This window comes from Notolepis coatsorum (genome assembly GCF_963971535.1).
Source record: "Notolepis coatsorum genome assembly, chromosome: 4".
Classification (NCBI taxonomy): domain Eukaryota; kingdom Metazoa; phylum Chordata; class Actinopteri; order Aulopiformes; family Paralepididae; genus Notolepis; species Notolepis coatsorum.
In genome coordinates, this window is record NC_140168.1 from 13,442,570 (window position 1) to 13,458,281 (window position 15,712).

General features: G+C 44.3%; 1 protein-coding gene across 1 annotated transcript in view; it reads left to right on the forward strand.

The window, feature by feature from the left end:
- The window catches only part of LOC311226411 (dynein axonemal heavy chain 11-like), a gene marked incomplete at both ends in the record, with an annotated part of 709,106 nt that overhangs the window by 21,552 nt on the left and 671,842 nt on the right, over positions 1–15,712 (forward strand). Inside the window, 5 exon segments of the mRNA XM_084311837.1 lie at positions 2,300–2,437; positions 2,633–2,757; positions 3,145–3,340; positions 6,065–6,169; positions 6,710–6,901. Coding sequence (XP_084167963.1) covers positions 2,300–2,437; positions 2,633–2,757; positions 3,145–3,340; positions 6,065–6,169; positions 6,710–6,901 — 756 coding nt within the window.

The window sequence follows — 15,712 nt, forward strand, 5'->3', positions numbered from 1 at the left end:
ATCATTTGTACACCATTAATGTATCATTCAATACATTCATTGATCAATAACCTACCTATTATTACCATGCTACTTGTTATGTTCATTATTATTAACGGGAACAATTTAAATAAATAACGTTAGTTTGAGAAGCTGTAGTGGCCGCTTGTCACTAATAAATGAACAATGCGCCACGATGCACCTACTAGTGTTTTTAACTTTTTATACTCGGGTAACAAAAGAAGTTGTGGATGTTGACAGAGTTTAATGTCCAGGCTGCAGCTGATGTAGTTTGTAAGGTTTATTGTCCAAAGAAAATTATGGTTGAGAACAAAACAGTTTGCGTCTTCCGTGAAAAAAACACTCTCTCAGCAGCTGCATAACAATACTTGTCCAATCGTTGGTAATGAACGTATCGTAGCGATCAGGCATGCAGTATGTCAGGAAGAATGAGGAGAGGTTGTATTCGTATATGGTGGTTTAATTCCAGCTCAATATGGGTTTTACAGGTTAATACTCTCTCGTACTGCACAACACAGCTACCCGCTAACCCGCTTCACAACAACCTAACGTAACGTCCGGGACGCGTGTAGCTTTATGCCAAGCAAGCAGTGCAAAAATTTAACGTAGTGGCATGCAGTAATGCGCCTTTCATTTTCCGCCGCCCAGCGCCCAGGTCGCGCGGAAATAGGCTGTCTATTGCCATTCTCTTTGACAAACTCTAACCTTAACCAGCTCCTTAACAACGCCTAAACTTAACCGTTCTAACCTTAACCAACTCCGAAACCATGCCTAACCTTAACCATAGAAATTATATTGCCATTCTCTTTGACAAACTCTAACCTTAACCAGCTCCTTAACAGCGCCTAAACTTAACCGTTCTAACCTTAACCAACTCCGAAACAATGCCTAACCTTAACCTTAACCTTAACCATGCCTAACCTTAACCGGCGAAATAACCTTAACCGGCGAAATAATACACGTTAAAAAAAAATCACGTTAAAAAATATTTTCGATGGGATTCGAACTCGCCAGCAAACAAGCCATAGGATCCACAGCCATGTGTCCTTGCCAATTGAGCTATTGGTAGATACTGAATAAGGGGCGGTGACTTATATATATTGAGCTCCGCTCAAGGCGGGATCTCATGCGCATGCGCGGGCACCTCGCGCGAGCACGCCGGCGCACGCACGCACCTGAGCGAGCACGCCGCCGCCGGTGCACGCACGGTAGCATTTGTCTGAAAAGAAGGGCGCTTTACCGCACTAGCGTGCGGTGACGAATGCGGAAGCATTTTTGCACTGCTTGCTTGGCATTAACGTACAGGCGTCCGGGACTCCGGTCCCGGCGGTCCGCCCTCCTATATCTCCCGGGGGGAAACACCCCCAGCTAAACAGAGCGACACATAGTTTATTATACCTGAGAACGGTCGCCTCTGGTGTGGGGGGCTAAGCGATTGTCATTGAGCGACAGGCGATCACATCGCCAGGCGACGTCTGTCGCCCGCCGTGTGCAGACCACTTTAAAGGTCAACCTTAAGTACTAAAAAGTAAAAGTAAAAACTTTTTTTTATTCCGGCTCAATGAAATGTTCCGTTGCGTCCTCTTCATCCCTCATACTATCGTTTGTGCCCGTCTTCTGTAGCTATTGTCACTCTGACTGTCTATTCTTCTGATAGCAGGTGTTTAATCAAAGATCCCCGCATTCTAGTCTTGCACAAGGACCTTCAGCATGGGTATGGGCGGGTTCATTTTCCATTGATGGGGATTTGATTGGCTGTTTTTAAATATAGCGAGGCCGCAGGATTAATAACATTAACGTTAGTTCGGCCAGAGAAAGAAATATAGTAATTAAAATCGTTGGACCTGCAAGATTTGTACTTTGTACTTTGTAGGTCTGCATTTTAAATGTAAGGAGTAAAAAGTATGTTTTTTTTCTCTGAAATGTAATTTTCTTTTGTGGTCAAATGTTTTTATTTTGAAAAGGACATACAAAAAATCACACATTGGTAGGGGAAAAAGAAAAAAACAAATAACCGACAGAGCAGAACCCACCCTCCACCATAATCCCTGATGTAGCCCCCACCCCAAAAAATGAAAAGGTCAGAAACACTCGCCTCCCCCCCCCCCTCCCCTCCCCCATCACAGGACCTTTCCACAAGTTATTATACATTATTTACAGTACTACTCTGAAATGTAATTGAGTAAAAGTACAAGTATATAAATCCCCAAAAAACAGCGCTTAAATATTGTAACAAAGTACAAATGACTCAAGCACGTTACACCCCTGCTGTGTCCTCGTCTCTCTGTCGCGTGTCCAGCTGCTGCAGATCTTCGGCACCCTGCTGGAGCGCCCGGGGATCCACCAGCTGTTCTCCCCCAACTACAGCCTGCTGCTGGCCATGTTCAACCAGGAGATGGACGACTGCCAGATGATACTAGACCAGCACAGAGACAAGGTGAGGAGAGAGAGGCGGTGCCATCCGTGTGAGAGAACTATACGCATCGCTTTCAGTGGAGCTCACGTTTATGGACTTGGCAAGGGTGGGGTGTGACATAATAAAGACACGGAGAGGTCAAACGCGAGGGTCAAGAAGCAATAAAACCTAGGCTATAAGGTAACCTATAGGCTATAACGTTCACCTCTGTTTCAGCTGCGCTCGGGCTGTGCGGTCCTGGGCAAGAACATGCCGGCGGTGGCTGGGAACCTCAAGTGGTCTCAGGAGCTACGGGATCGCATCCTCACCAACAGGAGCAACCTCAACCAGCTCACACACATGTATGGAAAGACGCATGCACAGATACACGCACACGCCATACACACACACACACACGCGCACGCACGCACGCACGCACGCACGCACGCACGCACGCACGCACACACACACATTCCATACATATGTATTGTGCATAGATTACGTTGAAAAATACAATATTTACATTTCTTGTATGTTTTGTAGAATATCTCTCTCATCTCCTTCCCACCCCCTCTCCTCATTCCCTTCTTGCATCAATCTTTTTCTCTATCCCTCCCTCCCTCCCTCCCTCCCTCCCTCCCTCCCTCCCTCCCTCCCTCTCCCTCCCTCCCTCCCTCCCTCCCTCCCTCCCTCCCTCCCTCCCTCCCTCCCTCCCCTCCCTCCCTCCCCTCCCCCTCCCTCCCTCCCAGGCCTCTGGGCTCCGCTGAGACAGAGGAGGTTCTGCAGAAGTGTGAGCGGGTGCTGGAGGTTCTGGACCAGCACGACGAGGAGCTGTTCTCTGAATGGACCGAGGGTCTGGAGGAGCTCTGTCACGCCCACCTCCGGGAGCCCCTCCTCACCCTGGACCCGGACAGCGGCCTCTTCCAGGTCAACTTCAACCCCGCTGTAAGAGACACAGCTGCAATAATAATAATAATAATAATAATAATAATAATAATAATAATAATAATAATAATAATAACTTGGTTGTATATAGTGCCTTTCATAATTACATAGGGAGGTGTAGTGGTTACGTCATTACTGTTTCCGGCCGGTCCGCGTGAATATTAAAGGCAACCAACTTGTGTTCGGCTTTTCTCTGATTGGCCGCGCCCCCACGCGCAGGGAAGCGCAGCCGTCCCAAATGAAATCCAAAGAGCAAGCGCGGCAGCGCGGCAGCTTGGGCTGCTGTTCCAACGCACTTGTGTTGGGCTGCGGTAGCAGTGGAGCGCTGCTGACTGATTATTATGTTTCGCGTTTTTAACAACCAAAGTTAGATTCACTCGTCACTGTACATGTATAAACAAAGCCCACACAGTTATGAAATAATAAACACTGACTATCTGACTCTTACCAATAAACACTGTGTTAGGACTATAAACACTGTTAGGACTATCTGACTCTTAATAATAAACACTGTTACAGACTAGTGTTAGGACTATCTCGATTCGCGCGTCACTACTGTAACTAGAAACTCTGGGTGTCACTGTACATCAGTAACGTTATTTCGCGTTTTTAACATCAGCGGGGCGATGCGGTGGTTAGTCCCCGCTTCCGTGCACCGCCGCCGGCTCTACTCGGTCCAGCTCCAGCAGCAGCGACCGTGCTCCGTTGTAAAGTAGCGATTTTTATTGTTTTGTCATGAAAACCCAATTACATAATCCAACATATGTGTAAAGAAACAACATATTCCAGTTAACGGTATATTTTTTTATGATTCATTACGGTATAAATTAGGTTAACTGGAGCTGTGGAGGCTGCTTGTTGAAGAGCCAGCGGGGCGATGCGGTGGGTAGTCCCCGCTTCCGTGCACCGCCGCCGGCTCTACTCGGTCCAGCTCCAGCAGCAGCGACCGTGCTCCGTTGTAAAGTAGCGATTTTTATTGTTTTGTCATGAAAACCCAATTACATAATCCAACATATGTGTAAAGAAACAACATATTCCAGTTAACGGTATATTTTTTTATGATTCATTACGGTATAAATTAGGTTAACTGGAGCTGTGGAGGCTGCTTGTTGAAGAGCCAGCGGGGCGATGCGGTGGGTAGTCCCCGCTTCCGTGCACCGCCGCCGGCTCTACTCGGTCCAGCTCCAGCAGCAGCGACCGTGCTCCGTTGTAAAGTAGCGATTTTTATTGTTTTGTCATGAAAACCCAATTACATAATCCAACATATGTGTAAAGAAACAACATATTCCAGTTAACGGTATATTTTTTAATGATTCATTACGGTATAAATTAGGTTAACTGGAGCTGTGGAGGCTGCTTGTTGAAGAGCCAGCGGGGCGATGCGGTGGTTAGTCCCCGCTTCCGTGCACCGCCGCCGGCTCTACTCGGTCCAGCTCCAGCAGCAGCGACCGTGCTCCGTTGTGGAACGAAGCCCTTCAATGACAGAGCAATGACTTCGCGACAGCCATATTAGACACATCGCCATAATTTAAGATATAGTTTATGCATTCGCAAATATGAGAGCTCTGTCATTGAAGTGGGTGGTGGCAGCTTACTAACAGTAGCGATTTTTATTGTTTTGTCATGACCAAACATAATCCCAACATAGATAGGAGGTGTACTGTATGTCAAATGTCGGTCATGTGGTGGAAGTGTTTAGTACAGTCACACAACAGAACACCGCTGTAGTACAGTCACACAACAGAACACCGCTGGTTCGACCAGCGCTTTTGCCGTGTCTCTCTTTGCGCGAGGGCGTGTGCTAGTGGATTGATTGATTGGCCGTGCGGCCAATCAGAGAAACGCTGAACGAAAAGCTGAACACAAGTTGGTTGCCTTTAATATTCACGCGGCCGGCGTACCATCTTGAAAACGCTATGTATTTCCCCCATTGCCCATTTCTAAATCGTCTCGTTTAAAACAAATAAAGCATTAACATTCGCATGGTGTACCTTTCTGTGCGTATTCATCCACAATCTATAGCTCAACATGAAAATATTCGCAATTAATTGTAAAAAATAATCGCCGAATTTAATTTCAACCAGGGAACTCATTTTGTGCAAAAATGGAAAGCTTGCCAATGTTCACGAGGCAGAATTATTACAATATAGCCGATAATCCATTTCCCCAATGATGAATCCCTATACGGGTGGACCTCGCGGGCGGTCCAAAGTGACGTCAGACTACACCTCCCTATAGGAACACAGTAGAACTTAATGATATTTGATCCACTCATTGTGGTCATTCCGTGTGGCCATTTTCTTTTTGGGTATATATGTATTTGTATAGAACTTTAGTTACTTACATGTGGTAGTAACCTTTTTACCTGTTCTACTATGATGTGTAACAAGGTTGAAACCACATAACAGTATACTACCAGTAGCCTGTCTGTGTAAACTCATGGAGACCACCTCTTAACACTATAAAACAGTGGTATTAAACTTTCAGTCACATGGTGCTGGTGAGCGTAGGGTTCACAGTTCACAGTTCAAAGTCAGAGGTCAGAGGTCGAGTGCCTGCCAGTAGCTAGTGAACACTGGTTTTACATGCAGGTTTTTCTTCTCTCTCTATCCTATAGTCAAAGCTTCTCAATCTCTCTCTCTCTCTCTCTCTCTCTCTCTCTCTCTCTCTCTCTCTCTCTCTCTCTCTCTCTCTCTCTCTCTCTCTCTCTCTCTCTCTCCCTAGTTGACCTCCGTGCTGCGGGAGGTGAAGTATTTGGGCATATTGAAGAACCAGGGTATCCCTAAAGCCGCTCTTCATCTCTACTCCAAGCGAGAGACTCTCTACATGGTGGGTTATAATCCAGACTAGACTTGAATAATGTGTAGATTAGGACGAACAGGGATGGATGGATGGATGGATGAAGGGGTGGATGGATGGATGGATGGATGGATGGATGGATGGATGGATGGATGGATGGGTGGGTGGATGGATGGATGGATGGATGGATGGATGGATGGATGGATGGATGGATGGATGGATGGATGGATGGATGGATGGGTGGATCGGTGTATGGATGGATGGATGGATGGATGGATGGGTGGGTGGATGGATGGATGGATGGATGGATGGATCGATGATGGATGGATGGATGGATGGGAATGATGGGAATGATGGATCTTTGCCATTGTTTTATCCTCTGCTGTAACTGTTTTAACCCTTTCACTACCACACTACAGTTAACCGCCTGTAGTCTGGTTGTGAAAGGGTTAACCCTTTGCGTGTGGTAGTGAAAGGGTTAACCTTCTGTATTGTCGCAGTGAAAGGGTTAACCCTTTTGGTAGTGTGGCGGTGAAAGGGTTAACGTATTGAGTAATGTCTCCTATACAGTTCACCCAGACCCTGGCCCTGGTGACCCACTGGTACAATCGCCTCCACAGCACCATCCTGGCCGTGGAGCTGGGGTTGGTCCAGGAGGAGATGGACGGCACCAGGCGTCAGCTGAACCCCGCCCTCCGGGAGCTGACCTGGGCCCAGGATGACCTGTGGGACTACATCCAGACCACGCGAGACCTGGTCAAAGTAAACCACGCTGAGTGCCTGCGTCGTACTTCTCGGCATACTAGCTATGTGCCATAGCTTGGTTACTGTGGGGCGACAGTGGCTCCAGGGGAGGTAGAACAGTCGTCTGGCAATCCGGAGGTTCCACGGGTTCGATTCCCACTCCTCCGGGGCAGCGTGTCCATGTGTCGTTGAGCAAGACACTTAACCCCTAACTGCTCCCGATGAGCAGGTTGGCACCTTGCATGGTTGCCTCCGCCGTCGGTGTGTGAATGTGTGAGTGAATGGGTAAAATGTGAGGAACTAATTGTAAAGCGCTTTGGATAAAAGCCCTATATAAAAAAGCAGCCATTTACCATTTCCTCACTCCCAATCTATTCCTTGACCAGCTGTGCATGGATGTCAGACATTTTGCGTCCCTCCTGGTAGCAGTTCAGTTGGGGACACAATATGGTGCAACCCATACATATGCTGATAGTGAGGACATCCTGTAGTGCAGTGGTTCCCAACCTTTTTCCCCCCAGGGACCCCCAAACATCTCTGATGAAATTCGCGGACCCCCTCCTAATAAGATACCATAAAATACTTTTTTCTTTTTCATTTTAATAACAAACTGCTTATACACAGGCATATGCATCACAATTAGACCCACTATGCTTCTTTGACTTGTGCCTTCAATCAACAAATCTCATCTTGCACCATATGCATTTCAAAATGTTTGGCCAATATTCAAATGCTGTATTCATCCTCTCAAATCAGGCCCTAATGGTGAACGGTTTGCATTTATGGAACAAATCAATGCAACAAATTAAACTAAATATGAGACAGGAAATTCCAAACAGTAGCAGAGAGAATCTGTCCTAGCTGGGTTTAATACCTTTTTTTTGTCATTTTAATAACAAACTGCTTATACACAGGCATATGCATCACAATTAGACCCACTATGCTTCTTTAACTTGTGCCTTCAATCAACAAATCTCATCTTTTCAAAATGTTTGGCCAATATTCAAATCCTGTATTCATCCTCTCAAATCAGTCCCTAATGGTGAACGGTTTGCATTTATGGAACAAATCAATGCAACAAATTAAACTAAATATGAGACAGGACATTCCAATCAGTAGCAGAGAGAATCTGTCCTAGCTGGGTTTATACCTTTTTTTTGTCATTTTAATAACAAACTGCTTATACACAGGCATATGCATCATAATTAGACCCACTATGCTTCTTTGACTTGTGCCTTCAATCAACAAATCTAATCTTGCACCATATGTATTTCAAAATTTTGGCCAATATTCAAATCCTGTATTCATCCTCTCAAATCAGGCCCTAATGGTGAACGGTTTGCATTTATGTTGAATGAAGTAAGAATCCACTGCAGTAAAAATATCCTCACCTCGAGTGGTGGTAGTAAGGTTGACTGACATGAGAATGTCCTGCTTCAGATCCTCATTTTCAATATATTGCACATAAACGATGAGCACAGCCTCGTCTGCGACAGTTGTAGTTTCATCAAGTTGTATGGCAAATGGACCCTTTCTAAGCTTTTCTGACAGCTGCTGCTCGCAATCACTTGACATCTTATCAATTCGGTCTTTCACTACATTGTTCGAGAGTGGTACTGATTTTAGTTTATCCGCCACCTGTGGGCCGCACAGTTTCTAAACCATTTTGATGCAGGCTGGTTTGATGAGCTGCTCGCCAATATTGTGCGGTTTCTTTGCTTTTGCAATTAAAAGCGAACACTCAAAGGAGGCTTCGGTAGCCTTCTGTAAATCACTGCCACCCCTGCTCCACGCTACTCTAACATCAACAGGCTTGTTCGCCTTGAGAGACTGTTCTTTCCTCCGAAAAAAGTCTGGATCCTTCCCAACGGTTTCTGGGTGCTTAGACGCCTGATGTCTCTTCAGCTTGCTGGGCTTCAGGCTCGAGTTTGCCAACTTTTCTCCACAAATCACACACTCAGGTCGTTTGTCTGGTCCCTCAGTGAAGCCCATGGTGATGTAATTTTCGCGATTGCTGTAGGTCCTAACATTTTTTGCAGATGAGCTGCCGTCATCTCCTTTTCGTTTGTCACACATTTTCGCCTCTGGCGGCTGACTGCAGACGAGCCGAGAAAGTTAACTAGCGTGCTAGGCTAGCTACAGAAAGTGATACAGTCAACTGATTCGCGTTTTAGCGGCTACCCGGTAGCCTACTGTTAACGTTCAAAAATCATGTCTAGATGTTTATTTATTTATCTTTATTTTTTATTGTAGTGGAGAGACTATTCATGCTACTGATGATAAATTTTTTATTTTTTTTTAAATAAAAAAAAACTCAAAAAAAAAAAAAAAAAAAAACTCAAATCATCTGTGGTCTGGCGGACCCCCTGCGCCCACTGGCGGACCCCCAGGGGTCCGCGGACCCCAGGTTGGGAATCACTGCTGTAGTGCACCAATGCAGTTTGCAAAGTATGGAGTATGAAAGAGCTCTTCCTCACACTTTGAGAGCCAGCCGTGTTTTCCTTTTTACCCCCTTGAATGCCCAAGGTCACTTCAATGTTAACGTTAATATCGCCTAATCTATGTTTTAAATTATGGCTATGTGTCTAATCTGCCCGTCGCATTATCAATGACCTATTTCCAGTCAACATTGTCGAAGCGGATTGTTTTTTTTATCCGTTCATTTCCGTTTCATAGCATTTAGAAAACCCCTCGTTTTCACGGAGAAAAAAGAGGTTTCCATGATAATCGCCTTTTACTGGAATATTCTAGAACGTTGTCATTGTTTGGCCTATTTATGAATCGTTTTCAAATAAACGCTAGATTATCGATAGTATATGTGTACGCATGCACGCTCGTGGCGCGATATTTCCTGACGGCGCGCACAGTCAAACAGCGATATCACATAATCACATAAAAGCTTATTATATCCGTGAAAACGGGTCTGATTATCCTTAGACTTGTAACATAGATTCCTTACCTGAGATCAGATGGTATCCAAATGGATTATTCCAATTCCTGATCGTCATTCGAAAAAATCGCTCCTTTTAGTGATCCACTGTGTATACTGTAAAACACATATTCCCCGCTGCTCCGAGAGTCCAGCATGAAGCTGGTAGATGCCGGCTGCGTGAGTGAGAAGTAAAATGTGGAGTGCAGGTTTTTTTTTCTCATTCATTTTCATTGAGTTCAATCCAAAAGGGTGAATTACCACCTGGGATACGATAGGGGGGCGCTTTTTTCACATCTGAGCGCCTGAGGTAGTTGAATTTCCAGCGTGTCGATGTGTCGTTGAGCAAGACACTTAACCCCTAATTGCTCCCGATGAGCAGGTTGGCACCTTGCTTGGTTGCCTCTGCCGTCGGTGTGTGAATGTGTGAGTGAATGGGTCAAATGTGAGGAACATTTTGCGTCCCTCCTGGTAGCAGTTCAGTTGGGGACACAATATGGTGCAACCCATACGTATGCTGATAGTGAGGACATCCTGTAGTGCACCAATGCAGTTTGCAAAGTATGGAGTATGAAAGAGCTCTTCCTCTATTAATGGAAGACAACTTCTTCTTATTTTTTAAACATTGGACCTCATGATCGACATGTACATAACTATCTTCGCAAGAAGTTCGTCCTCCGGATGCCTGAACTTGTGAAAAGGTGCTCGTGAATAGCCAAAGTGTTCTCAGCTGCGTTCCCATGAATGAAGAACGTCACTCGTCCTTAAACCAAAAGCGCATTCTCGTACACCTGAATTTGCATACAGAAACGCCCCGCCAGCTCCTTATAAGGCATGCAACAACAGCACTGTGTGCAGAAATATTCATCAGGTAGCGCAAAAGCAATTTGCGACTGATCAAAATGAGATTAGATTCAAACGTATTGTCATTATACAGCACAAGTACATTACAACAAAAATAAGTTTGGCATCCAACCAGAGTTAAAATGAAACAGTAAAGTGCAATGTATAAATAGTAGTAGTTGCATTGTACAGAGTTGTAGTCCAGTAGTACAGGAGAGAGAAGCTGGCCACTGGAGGAGGAACAGGAGAGACCACTGGAGCAGGACCAAACACACCCAGGGCTAGATCCACAAAGAATGGATTGCACAGTGCTAATTGCATCCTTACTTACAATTCATTATGAATTGAAAATTGGGGACCCTGATGTAAACAAGACGAAAGTCTTTCTCTGGTCTGCATCCCCTTAACAATTGTGTGTATTGAGCCGTACTGTAATCTGTTAATACAATTCTCATTCAATCAATCACAGCGCAGGTCAATCCATAATGAATTGTAAGTAAGGGTGCAATTAGCACCGTGCAATCCATTCTTTGTGGATCCATCCCCCAGTGGCTTTTCAGCAGTCCAATGCTGCGCTCAGCGGTGGGACGAGTGCGTGCGTGGCTCTCATTGTAGGCCACCTCCTGCTCCGTCTGGGGGTTGGTGAGTCGGGGTCATCAACCAGGGGGCCAGTGCATATCCGCGATTTCCTAATAAAACAAGTCATTCGAAGAATAGAAGCCTACCAATCAGCCATGCGTCTCCAGCGTCTCCTTGCTCGAGGTGCACACCCACAGATCTGTTCTGTAAGATGTAGGAGTCGTGTCCTGGGAAGCGGGACACCACGTTGAGCAGGTGGTTCTGGTCGTCGCAGATGATTTGAACGTTGATAGAGTGGTATTGCTTTCTGTTGAGATATGGAAACGCATCTGGGGAGCGTGTCTTGAGGCGCACGTGCCCAGGGTGGACAGTACCTGGACGTGTGGTGGCACAGGGTGTGAGTGTCTGGTCCGGCTCCTCAGTGCTGGCTCCAGGGTTTATTGCACAAGTTCAAGTTCAAGTTTGTTTTTATTTGTCAGAACAAAATACAGAATACTTTATAATGAAATGCTTGTTTCTTATGAGTCCCTGAGAGTGTGCTGCATACAGTAAAGAGAAAGTAAGTAAAGAATTAAGAAGTAAAAAGTAGGTAAAGTCAATATACAATATACAATACAGAGTAAAATGTGTACCAGTAAGGTAGAATGCAGAGGTACAAAACTTGGGTGCGGTGCAAATGAGGTATTGAATGTGGTGGAAATCTCTTTAATAATAGATAAATATAAAGTGTGTTAAAGTGGATAAAGTGAGTGGTACTGTATGGTGGTGTTTGTTTAAAGTGAGTGTGTACATGTGGATGTGTGTGCAGTGTATGTAGATGATGGGTTGTTACTAGAGCTGGGCCGCTAACGGCGTTAACGTGCTGCGTTAACGCTATACTAGTATCGCGCGATAATATAATTAACGCATTAATCTAAAAAAATAAAAAATAAATAAAATTACATTTTTTTTTTACCTTTATTTACCCAGGGTAGGTTCGCTGAGCACAGATGCTATTTTTCAGGAACGCCCTGCTTCACATTCACACAGTTCCATTCACACCTGGGAGCTGCCCAGTACAACCACAGTTGACACCATTGGCCACTGAGCAACTCCACTGGAGCAGTTGATTTGCATTGGCTGATCAACTGCTGACTGGCTGATCAACTGCTTCTTTCTGTTTTGCTCCTGAGAGTGTGCTAGATACTGTACTGGTAATATTATTTATTTGTGTTAACTTCTGAATAAAACAACTTATTAAACACAAGTACATCTTATTGAACATTATTTTGATATTTCATTACCAATTATCATAGCAAAACAGCTTTTTCAAACAGTCTGTAATGCATTTTGGAAACGGGAGATGGGCTCATGGTGTAATGGGCCACCTGGCCTGAGAAACATAAGGAGGAAAGAAAAAGTAAGGACTTACTTCTGGTCATTATTTGGGTAGAACACACATATTTTTAATACCTTCGGCAGGTTTTTTTTATTTTTTTTGAGCCATTTTAATCTAGATTAATCTAGATTAAATCCAGGATTGCAGATAGATTAATCTAGATTAAAAAAAATTATCTATGCCCACCTCTAGTTGTTACATACTGTAGTGTCATTGTCATTGAGCATCCTGATGGCCTGGGGATAGAAACTCCAATGGTCTTGATAGCCTGAAGCCAGGTCTTGATAGCCTGAAGCCAGGTCTTGATAGCCTGAAGCCAGGTCTTGATAGCCTGAAGCCAGGTCTTGATAGCCTGAAGCATCCCACTAGATACTCATCGCTCTCTGCGAATAGGTCTGCATGGTCGCGGTACTCTCCTTCCTCAGTGCACGATCAGCGATATCTTCCAGCACCAGTAGATATGCCGTATTGTGTGTGGTTGTGTGTGTGTGTGTAGGTCTAGCGCTGAGCACAGCTGCCCAGGAGCGCGCCGCTCCATGTGCATAATTTGTTGCATTGCTGCTAATAAACTATCGATTTATATGGAATCCGTTAAATCTATCCTTTGTGTCTGTTGTCATTTGTGTGGGTTCAACTTGTGAACAGTAAAATGAGTAGTGGAATGTTTCTCCACTGGCTCTTACAATGTGCACACTAAGCAATGTAAAAATGAAATAAAACCAACAATAGTGAACAATATGGTATATGGCCAATTAATACAACATGGCAAATATATATAGCCTACATGAAAGGAATGGGATGTGCAGAGAGCAGAATGTGCGATTGAGTTTACTTCTTATTCATTCATTTATGTATTCACTGTCATTTGCTTTTTTTGTAGTGCTTTTATTTATTTTCGGACATCACAATGCCTTGTTGAGTCATGACTATAAATGTAAAACATAATTGTTAATGATACAAATATTTATTTATTATTTATTATTATTATTATTATTATTATTATTATTATTATTATTATTATTATTATTATTATTATTATTATTATTATTATTATTATTATTATTATTATTATTATAAAATTCAGAGGATGTCTATAGAATCGATGTGAATGCAATCAAATGGTGCATTCTTTATATCGCGCTTTTATCCAAAGCACTTTACAATTTTTGTTCCTCACATTCAATTCACACACCGACGGCAGAGGCAACCATGCAAGGTGCCAACCTGCACATCAACCGGCAGTTAGGGGTTAAGTGTCTTGCTCAAGGACACTTCGACACGCTGCCCAGGAGGAGCGGGAATCGAATCGGGAACCTTCCGACTACCAGACGACTGCTCTACCTCCTGAGCCACTGTCGCCCCAACAAACAAACTGAACGGGTCAAAACACGCAGAGGCACTGTACAAGAAGAGCCAGAGCCGACTTTACTTCCTCAGAAGGCTGAGATCCTTCAATGTCTGTACAAGGATGTTGAGGATGTTCTATGAGTCGGTGGTGGCGGGCGCCTTCTTGTATGCTGTGACCTGCTGGGGCAGCGGACTGAGAGCAGGGGACACAAACAGGCTGGATAAGCTGGTCAGGAAGGCCAGTAGCGTGGTTGGAGTGGAGCTGGACTTCCTAGCGAGGGTGGCGGAGAGGAGGAGCCTTGCTAAGCTCCAGGTCATCAGGGAAAACCCCACCCACCCACTGTACACAGACTTGGCTGACAGGAGAAGCATGTTCAGTGCTAGGCTCACACTACCTAAATGCACCACTGAACGGCACAGGAAGTCCTTCATTCCAACAGCCATCAGACTTTACAACGCATCACTGTGCCTCACTGCATCACTGAGCACAGAGTGACAGTACTATCTTCCTGGACCTTTTACTCTTACGTTTGAAACAGCACTGTGCAATATTACACACCTACTGTAGACCTCACTCAGTATATTTTTACTGTATTTATTTACTGTATATTTTATTCCATTTTTATTCTATTTTATTCTACTCTTATCTTAGGCAATTTGATTTGTTTTGTTATTCTTATTTGTGACCTGTTCTGTCTAAATGTTTAATGTTGAGCGATTTGCAGGGTGTCAAATTTCCCTCTGGATAATAAAAGTATTTCTATTCTATTCTATTCAATCGCCCCAATCACCAATGATTTCTCCCAAATAAAGCCCTTATTAAGAACACGGGCACACACCAGTCTGTCCTATCTACGACTGCCTTTCCACGTTCGTAAATCCTGTTCTTAGCTACGAACTAATCTCCAAAAAGAAACCGTTAGACTGTGCCAAAATTGTCCTGAGAAGTTTGTAAGTAATAATAATAATAATAATAATAATAATAATAATAATAATAATAATAATATATTTGATTTGTAGGGCGCTTTATAGTTGTGGAGCAAATCTCAAAGCGCTACCCGCATTTCACTGTATGCTTGTATGCCGTGACAAATATAACTCTTGACTTGACTTGACTTGTAAAAGAAAAACATAAAAGCTAGCAAGGGAGTAGAAATGTAAAATAAGCAAGACTAAAACTAGTAAGGAGTCAAAAGAACACTAGAACTAGTAAAAGAGTAGAAAAAAACATAAAATAAGAAGGGCTAAAACTGTTAAAAGAACATAAAATGTGTGGAGCTAAAACTAGATAAAAATCAACAAAAGGCTCTATTAAAAAGATTCGTTTTTTTAGGCCCTTTTTAAAACCATCCACCGTCTGTGGTGCTCTCGGGTGGTCAGGGAGAGCATTCCACACACTGGGAGCCCAATCCCCCATGGTTCGGAGTTTGGTCCTTGGGCGCTGGAGGAGGTTTGCCTCGCCGGAGTGGAGATGTCGTGAGGAGGGGAGGGTTGAGGGGTGATGAGTTCTTTGAGGTAGAGGGGGGGGGGGGGGGGGGGGGGGGGGGGGTAGTGTGGTAGTAAAAGGGTTAACCTTATGTAATGTGGTAGCGGAAGCGTTAACCCTTTGTAGTGTGGTAGTGAAAAGGTAACCTTCTGTATAGTGTGGTAGTGAAAGTGTTAACCCTTGGTATTAGTGAAAGGGTTCATCTGCTGTAGTGTGTGGTAGTGAAAGGGTTAACCGCCTGTAGTGTGGCAGTGAACGGGTTAACCT